Below are 10,088 nucleotides of genomic sequence, written 5' to 3' on the forward strand. Positions count from 1 at the left end.
AAAACTTACAAAAACCAATCAAAACACTGGAAATTCATTATCGAATTCTTTAGTTCTTATAATACCCAAAAGAATTCACACTTTCGTTGGGTGGCAGCTATGTTTTTGCGAGTTAACAGAAACGTTATAAAATTGTTGGGAAGTGTTCTTGTTCTTGGAGTGCAAAATAGTTTTTTTTTAAAAAAACAGACGTTTCGGGGAAACCCCCTTCATCAGTGTAAGGGCCTGTTTACATGATTCCGGAATGACTTTCATTCCGGAACGAGTTCATTCCATCCCCATACATCTCTCTGTATCTGTTTACATGATACCGAGACGAAAGTCAAGTCATTCCGGAATGAGTTCATTCCGGTTTTCATTCCGGAATGCAAGTTTCGTTCTGGAACGACATTTCATTCTGGTATCATGTAAACACAGAACGAATTTCGTTCCGAGATGAAACGCAACTCATTAAACCGCATACGGACTCCACAGTTTGAATTCAGAGCGAAAAAGACGTTATAGCATTTACTGTTTAGCCCAAAGAAGCAGCTCTATGGTCAAATTACTCGCCAAAACTGCAGATACGGCCATTAATGGGCACAAAAACATGTTTAAGCGAAACATGCGCCATCTTGTTTTGATCTCGCGCGAAACATGCGCCACCTTGTTTTGATCTCGCGCGAAAACCGCGCACGTGAAAATGCCTTTGGTTGAACCGGTCGACTCTGTCATGTGAATGCAGAACGAAATTCATTCCGGAACGAGTTTCGTTCCGGAATGAAAGTCATTCCGGAATCATGTAAACAGGCCCTAAATGTGAAGTCTTCAACACGTTTCTGTAGACGTTTAGTAAAATTGTAGCCATATAACATTAACTTGTGCAACAAGTGCCTGTATTAGAAATCGGAGAATTTAAAAGGTTCTCCCATTGTTTTCTATTCGCTGATAGAAGATATTGTATGCGGGTTACCCATTGTAGTTTTTCGTCTGTCTCGTTTTGTTTCATTTCTTAAATTTCGGCTTCCAATTGAGTTTTTATCCTGAAAAGTAAGAAATATTTCACGATGCTCGTTTTTGAATGGGCGCGCGGAAGAAAATTAAGTGGTGAACAATAAAAACAATAGAGTCTTTCTGTCTCGGAACTATCGGTCTGATAGTTGCCCCTTGGAAATTTGATGTTCTTAAGCTTCGCTTCTCGGGCTAATATTTGTTAATTATCATTAAATTTCCGCGGGGCAACTATCAGCCGATAGTTCCACGACAGAAACACTCTATTGTTCAAATAGAAAACTTGTAAGTAATCTACCTTCAGTTCTATTCAAAAACAACTTACCGACTTAGCTTTAATGGCCAAATGTCTCGTGAAGCCGGTGAACGTTTCATTCGGTTGCCTTGGTGTGGCCTTCATTGTGCAAAGACTTAGTATACGGTTTCGGTACAACACTGTCGAAAAGATACAATACACTAATTAACGCAAAGGGCACATAATTATGAGGGAATATCTTATTATCTTTCGTCCACAGTGACTGGAATAGCGGTGTCACAGTAGTTTTTCTGGAGATCTTGTTAAACTACGAGTCAGAGAATTAAGCACAGGTTATTCTTGGTTTTCATGTTACGTCATAAAATTCTGAAATCAAAATTCACTAGGCCTACTAAATTTTCGTTGTCATTAGACGTAAGATAAACTAGAAATATATATTTTGCAAATTTTCAGATCGATAGTGTCATTCGTTTTTTAATCAGAGCATTTTAAATATTTGAGTTCTCCGTCCTTTGTGACATCAAGCTGAGTGCCGTGATAAAGCTGTTTTGTTTGAAAAAAGGCCTTTCCTTTCCATTTTCAGCAGATTGAACATTTCAGATATAATAAGTGGTGTTTATGTGAAACTGTACTAGCTCATTAGCCAAATAGTACCGCTGTTGTAAACAGAATTGAGTTCCAGATGGTTTCTCTGACATCACGGCGGCCATAATTTATTTGTGTCCCTCGGAAGGACACAGTTATGGTATCTTCATACTAAGCTTTATACATTTGCGTGGAAAGGTTCGGCAAATACCTCGCGAACGGTACACCGCACAGACCTGAAACTTGGAGAAATTGTTTATCTTTTTATCGTCTATAATATTTGAAATTCATAGCTTCTGTAGTTGAATGGTTTTGAATTTATTTTTTGATTGCGTGACAGTGAAAACCAGCAATATAACTGTTTCCACACAAATCTTGTAAATGACTTAAAACACAATAAAACTAATGGACTCTTGCCAATGTTCTATCCACTTCTACTCAACCCAGCAGTGAAGGTTCTATTACAATACTCGTTCTTGTTTTTTCTACCCTTTTGGTAGTTGAGTCGGAACTTAATGCCGTGTCCGCGCTAATTATCAGCTAAATGAAAGCTTCAGTTCACAGTATATGTCCCAAACGTTTGTATGTTGTATCAGTAAGTTATGTCTTATGTTATAAGATAGTTTAAACGTTTGATTTGAATTTGGCTATAAAATAGTTAAAAAAGGTTGATTTAGATTTCCTTTGCCAAAATCTAACCAATCAAATCATGTGTCCCCAGAGCTACCTTTTCCTCGTGCTAAGTCCCCACCGGCTTCGAGGAACAGGCGGCCCTGGGGACGAGAATGTTCAGTACTCACAAGGTGATTTCCAAGCGCTTCTTGTGTCTCCAGGTAGCATCATACTCAACTGCTTCAATGGCATTTTTCTAGAGACATCTAGATATGATTTCCTGTAACAAATAAGTAGATTACCCCATTCAAATGCAGTCGAGCCTCTGTAAGCGACCACCCCTGATTTTGACAAACCAAGCTGCCTAATTGCTTACCATAAACTGACGTGGTCCTTTAAGGGAAGTTTACTCGTATTTCCTCTCAGTTCGGAAACAATGAACTGCAGTCAACTCTCTTTAAGACGGACACCGTCGGGACCGGGCCCAACTGTCCGTCTTAGAAAGGTGTCGGTCTTATAGGGAGATAAGTTACAGTAAAATGACTGAAAACCGGGCGGGACGGGACCAACAGCAAGTGTCCGTCTTATAGAGGTGTCCGTTAAGAGAGCGTTGACTGTATAACCAAACATGGACTTTAACCGATAACGGGACGCTTGAGGTTATTCCATGGACCGTGTAACTTCCAACTTTAAAAGAGCGTAAACGATATGCGATTTACCCTTTTTGCTGGTATACAAAAACTAAGAAACGTTCTGAAAATATATCGTAAACACAGAACAGCTTACTTGTTCAAAAAAAAAAAATGCTGCACCCGCGAAAATGTTTATAACGGATACGGCTATTTTATTCTCAGAGTCTTCTAAGCACTTATAAATTCCTTTTGGGATTACTGGAACAAATTATTATTAAAATTATTCATCGATGGGAATATACCAGACAAAGAGCTCTTCAACTGAATAACCTTACAGTGGCTAAAAATTGGACGTCTACATGCTTTCTACTCACCAAAAGTTGAACCCCAGTTTATGCCCCGCCAGTAAGGACACACATCCCAAGCTTTTCTCATTACTGGTTACCAAACCTCTCCACGCCAGAATGCCATCTTCGTCACTAAATGACGGGGACTTCATATCCTGTAGGGGAGAATTGTGTCATACATTGCAAGTAGAATTGAGCCACCGAATGGGGTGTGTGTTGGGGGGGGGGGGGGGGGGGGGGGGGCTTGGCTATTTCGTTTTCTGCACTTACAATGTGATTGGTTACGAGAGCGCCGTCTACCGATCGAAAGTAGTATTTCGCTCGAAGCGCGCTTTTATGCATCAGTGCCAGAAAAAATGAAACATTTTTAACAAGAACTTCGGTAGATCAATTTTAATCGATATTCTATGTTAAACAGATTAGCCACTAGACCACGTACTGTGCTATCTAAGTACTTTGATAGAAACCACGAGCCATCAGTAAGGTAGGTAAAAGCATTAAGCGACTAGGAGTATTGCTACTACTTCATGGATGGGATGCTAGTCCATCGCAGGGTTACCCTCCAGCATTAATTCGCCGGTACCCATTTAAACACCTGGGTAGAGAGAGGCATTATGAGAGTAAAGTGTCTTGCCCAAGAACAACACAATGACTCCGGGTAGGGCTCGAACCCGGACCGCTCGATCGGGAGTCCAGAGCGCATTAACCGCCCCGGCTTAACGATCAAACTTTTTCGTCCCACATCGTGTTTGTCCGCACACACAATGTAGGCCTCGTCCATCGGGCAAGTGAATATGAAAAGTCACTTGCCGGCAGGAAAATCAACTTGTCCCGGACAACTGGACGGGGCTTTTTTCCACGAGTTTTTAAACGAGCAAACAAGGTTTGATCAAACATCGAACAAAGTGAATTTACATAACCCTTTGTGCGTACTACCGCTGAAACGTCACATAGATTCCGTTTTAGATTGGTTGCTTTTCCCGCTTGGGCTTGCTTTGTTTGAAGAGGTGGTTAGACGATCAAACATTTACCAAAATGTTGGACGAAAGTGTTTGATCTAGATCAAACATGGGAAACCATTTAAATGCAATGTTGAGAGAGGCGGCTAAACGGTCAAACATGCTCTTCCAAAATAATGTTGGACGAAAATGTTTGATCGTTTAGGCGGCGCTTTAGGCCACGCGTCTCCCTACTAGCCAACATCCTTACTGTTTAATAGGCTAAGTTTTTAACTTACCTTAGCTAATATAGTGGATTCTTTCGCGGGGCTTGCTGGCTTCTCCAGAGGCATCGGCGGTTTTACTAGACTTGTCGTACGTTCGTTTCTCCTTAAAGGTATCACAGCAAAAGGAAGACAGTGGCGTGGACGTTTTGATGGAAGTCCCTCGTCATCGTATTCATAGAGATAATACTGCCAAACGAATACGCCGCTATTAATTTTGGCCGTGAAATCTATATAGGGCTTTTAAAAGCTGTACAGTGGACTTAAAAGGTTGAGGAAAAGAAATGTTTATAAAGCTATTTAGATTCAACATTTTAATAATAAATTGAGACACTACAAAAATATTCCGAGGCACACTGCTTCTTATAAAGAGATGGTTCACACGAGCGGTGCAAATGCAAATGCAAGGAAATCAAGTGTGAACAAGCATAAAGCAAACGCAAGCGCAAATGCAGGCACAAGGAATGGAGAAGTGTTCATTTTCTTGCACTTAGCTTGCGGTCGCATTTGCACTAGCTTTACGTGTGAACATTGTTAACGCAAATGCAAGCGCAAACGCAAGCAAGCGAAGCGTCACTTGTCCACAATCTTGGAAAAAGACATCAACTGCGTCTGCGTTTACATTCCTTGCGTTTGCGTTCTTCGTTAGAATAACGTTATTTTCAGTAACACAAAAAAATGATAATACTTCTTATTAAAAACAAGCCATGACATATTGCAATTCCTGAGTTTTGATTGGTTTACAGGCCACGACATATGTGCTCTTATAACCCACCCATTAATTTTTGCGCGCGCTCATTGGACAAAATGCATCACGTGGTACAAAATCGGACGACGGGTATCAGCGAATATACCCCGTCCGATTTGATATCCGTCGCCCGATTTTGTAGGCAGGCACAAAACAAACGAATGAAGTCACCTTATTCAATTATAACTTTTAATGAAATCAGAGAGTTAAAAATCACGTAAACCAATCAACTTACATTTGTTTTAACCACAGTTACGCCAGTTTTATTACTTAGGTTTTTTCCTATAAATTAACTGGCGCTGAAACGCGTTGTAGAAATAAGTCGGAGGGTTATAAAATAAATAAACCCCTTTCTGGCTTGCTGGTGTATTGGAGGATAATGCCCTTGGTTGAAAGATTGTCCTCAAAATTCCACAGTTGCCCTCGAAGCTTCGCTTCTCGGCCAACTGTTCATTTTTCGACAATCTTTCAGCCTCGGGCATTATCCTCCAATATACCAGCCGCCTGAAGGGGTTTATTTACTAAATATTTCATGGAACACAAATATGGTAGGTATGTGCGTCAGCGAGAACAGCCAGGGAGCACAAACATTGCAATTCTTTGGGTGTTCTTTATAAAACAATTATTCTATTTGCGCTTGTTCAATATGGCTATCATGGCTATCTATGGCTATCTACCAACTCATATCAAACGCGCGGTCAAGGAATAACCGTGTTACATAAATATGGATTTATACTCTTGCAAAATATTTAGAACGCAATAAAAAGATAACTTAACAATTGCGTGGGTTTTTGAATCTTGAAAAGGAGGCCTTCATTGTTCAAGCTTATTGTTCATAATACGTCTTATTCTTATTCTCAAATCGCAACCTCGTTCCCAGGGAGACCCTGGAAACGAGGTTGCTCAAATCGTAGCTTTCCTTCTTTCTTTTATGTTTATTATCCCTTCTTTTGTGTTTTTCTACTTTGCGTACGATTATTTTTCACGATAACTCTGATTTGAAGAAAACTCTGCACACTGAAAAATATAACTGATACTGTACCTGCGTGCTTCGCATGAGTGTAGACAAGTCTGTAACTGACGAACTAGCCGGGTTTCTTGACATGTGGCAGTCATAGTTAGGCGTCGGTTCCAAGTTAGGTGTTTCGGGAGATAACTTTGGTGTCACGGACTTTACTCGGCCCTTCACTATCTACAGTGAAATAAAATGAACAAAGTTGTCATCACTGTCGACGGCTGTGTAGTTATCATCGTCAGTGTCATCGTCATTGTCAATGACTTCATCGACATCTGTCCTCTACGTCACCCTCAAGGAGTGCTTTAAGATTATTCGACGAAAGTGTGTATAATACAGTTAGCTCTCACGATAAAGGACACCTTCGGGACCACAATTTGGTGTCCGCAATAGTGAAAGGCTATAGTAGCGGGACTTATTTTCGGTAATTCTTGTTCGCAGGGACGTCAACTCCTGTCTGTAATAGCGAGGTGTCCGCGCGGGAGTTGACTGTTGGTACAATTATAAGCTACAACTGCCGACAAAGGTAGTTGAGGCAGTTGGTTTAAATAAGTGCTTATTTTAATATTTCGATTATTTCACTTCAAATCCAGTGTAGGTTGTGAACCGCCCCCCTCTCTTTTCAATGTTGCACTGAAAAAAGCAAGTCTTCCAGACGGCAAATCCAAGGTTTTTTTTTTTTTTTTTTTTTTGGGGGGGGGGGAGGTTAATATTAAAGGGGTGAAATTTGTCCAAGTGTCTTAACACTTCTGTCGCCCATTGTAGCTTTATTGAACGACAATACAGTTACATAATGAATAATTGGAAAAACGTATCAACAGTGATTTCAATGTTGACACTTTGTATGCGTTACAATCAAAGTGGTAACTCTAGTACCATTTTGGAGCTACCGTGAACGGTCTGAACGCCCAACTTTTTTCCGCGTTTTTCACGCGTAAAACATTCAAGTTTGTCGCATTTTCCAACTGAACCAATTAACGTTTGGAGCGTCAACATGTCAAGTTTGACAGCTCCGCCTTTGTGTTACTGCACATGAAACAATGGTTTTGAAAACTCTTGCGTCAACTTTTTATATTTCTTCAATGAAGGTAGACAGCAAAGGGTGGCGTTACATTTCTGGCAAATGCTGCGACAGCGATCTTCGATGATTTATTGGTTTTTGTTTTTTCATATGTTTTTTGTTTTTTTTTGGGGGGGGGGGGGCGGGGGAATTTTTACGTTAAGCTACGTTTGATTGTTTACTTGTAAAACGACAGTTTGTCTAGACAAACTTGAACATTTTACAAGTGATACATGCAGAAAATAGTTAACCGTCCACGGTAGTTCGAAAATGGTAGTAACTGTGATGTAAGCGCACCATATACGAATGACTTTTAAAATAATATATCTTCAAAGCCATTCACAAACTTACTTTAAAAGCTACTAGATACGCCGTTCCCGACGCGGGCCAACTGAGCGCTCTGAGGCACAAATCCGGACATTTCCACACAGTCACCCCCATGCTCCCATCTCCAAGGGTGTGGTTCTCCCCTTCACACTCCAAACCCAGCCGACATATCTCCTTCACGCGGCTGTCTTCAGTCTCGACACAGAACGCCAGCTGTTCTGTCAGTTCTTTGAAGGATCTTCCCTCCTCTCGTAAGGTGGCTCTCTTCTCATGGTACTCTCTCTCCAGGTTAGGATTGTCGACTTTCTTTATATGTAAGATGCTCACGGCTCGATCGAGGTCGTTTGTGTCCCATGTCAGGCGTCTGACAGCATGTTCTATTTCTTTGGCTTCCCTTGAGTCCACGGGTAAGGTGAACTGACAATCTGCAATGACATTCGATAGAATTCACATTTAACATACCGTGAAATTCCGGTTATAAGCCCTGGGCTTATACAACTTCGTAAGGGGTTTTGGGTGGGCTTATATCCGGGAGGGCTTATAAGCAGAATAAAAAAAAACGTTTCGAAACGAGCCACGGGAATGTTGATTGAAATATGTTCTTAATTTAAAAACGAATTATAAAGCAACATCTTGCCCTGTTCAGTACTGTAATCCGGCAGAGAGAGAGAGAGAGAGAGAGAGGGGGGGGAGGGGGCTTATATCCCGGGGGCTTATAATCGGATGTATTTTTTTGTTTCCAGGTAGATGGGCCTATAACCGGGGGACTTACAAGCGGGGGGCTTATGACCGGAATTTTACGGTATCTAAATCGAGATTATAGGCCGTGTTCACACTTAGTGTGGTACCTAAGCACCGGCGAAAAATAGCATCGTGTTCACACACAGAAAACCAAAGAACCCAAGTACCCTTAAAGCTGATTTCCAGTCCGTACTGCGCAGACTCGGGGTTTGTTTTCGTTTTTGTTTTGAATTCGTTGAAATGTTACACTTCGTTGACAGCATACATGAAGTTTTTTAGTCCGCCATTACAGTTCGCTTCGTTCAAGAATTTCCGATGAGCTGAAACGTCGGTTTGAAATAGCGTCAAGGTTCTTCTACTTGTTATTATTTGTTCTACAAGGATATCTGGCGTTAATAATGAAGAAACAGGTAAGTTTGTCACGTAATTTTTAGTTTTGCTTTGTTTGTGAGGCTCACATAAACATTGCAGCCGAGATTGCGCAGAACGGACTGTAATTTATCTTTAAGTTCTCGAGTACAAGGTCTCGACTGTGTACCCGGGCACGGGCAACATGCCCGAATTATGGCGTGTGTACTTTAAAAATAGTACGTTCAATTTAGGGCCCAGCGAGAATCGTACTCAGGCACCGTACCCAGGCACTTAGTGTGAACACAGTTTATGTAAACATGCATGTTGCCAAAACCTGGGCTCGTCATATCAGATGTTTTTTTTTTTAATTTCGTTTTACCTTATTATAGGAAATTAAAGCTCCTGTAAATTAAGGTCTGAAATTAACGCAACTTAAATTAACGTGAATTGGAGGGAAATTTTCTTACGAATAAAGGACATGAACGCGAGAGGGGGGGGGGGAAATTTTCAAAATGAAGAAGATAAACGCAATTTGTGATTTGGGATTTTGGCTGTAGTAAAAAGGGTGTTCAGTACCGCTCTTCTGAAAGCAAGAATGAACTGGAAACATTGCAGATGAGATTTCTTTAAGGCTTTTACAATGTGAAAGATTGAAAAAAAAATGTGCCGAAAAGAGACAGCTATTGTTTCCTATGTGTTCGGACAGTATCCAGAATTTGGGGTGGAATTATGGTCTTGGAAATTACATTAATTTCATGGAAATTAACGCTCACAAAAATTAGCTCGACTTAAATCAACGCGATTTTTTGAGAATTCGCGTTAATTTCCTATAATAAGATCTGATATCAAAAATCCATAGCTAAACAAACAGACATTTCCTATAGCGTGCTATATTGTTCTGCCTTTCAAGAGATGCCTGAAAACTTCCATACAGTGTTCTCCCTAGGATTTTGGGAAAGCTAGGCGGTATTCGGACTGTGGTTTTCAAATGTCAAAACCTGATTTGCGGAACTTGCTCCCCCACGTTACTATCACTTTTCTATCTTTTTTCCAGAGTAAAAAAATAACTAATTTTGCCTTGAAAAACTTTTAGTTTCTGTTCTGAGCAACCCGAGTCGGCTGATTTCACCATTCTTTCCACGAACGCGAGAATTTCGTTTTAATTAGTATTCCATGTACGACATCTTGAAGTACTGTTGTGT

At 40.7% G+C, this 10,088-nt stretch overlaps 1 protein-coding gene across 1 annotated transcript; it reads right to left on the reverse strand.

Moving 5' to 3' along the window:
- Window positions 1-1,315: 1,315 nt before the first annotated feature.
- LOC144641051 (protein TASOR-like) lies at window positions 1,316-8,219 on the reverse strand (the record flags this gene model as incomplete). The annotated part of the gene is made up of 6 exons (XM_078500107.1): window positions 1,316-1,425; window positions 2,632-2,723; window positions 3,450-3,577; window positions 4,660-4,833; window positions 6,435-6,584; window positions 7,819-8,219. Coding segments are annotated over 6 exons (1,055 nt in total), but the record flags the coding sequence as incomplete, so codon positions are not given.
- Between the last annotated feature and the right edge of the window lie 1,869 nt (window positions 8,220-10,088).

The sequence above is a fragment of the Oculina patagonica genome, unplaced genomic scaffold, assembly GCF_052425735.1.
Source record: "Oculina patagonica isolate OP01 unplaced genomic scaffold, crgOcupat unplaced640, whole genome shotgun sequence".
In the NCBI taxonomy this organism is placed as follows: Eukaryota; Metazoa; Cnidaria; class Anthozoa; order Scleractinia; family Oculinidae; genus Oculina; species Oculina patagonica.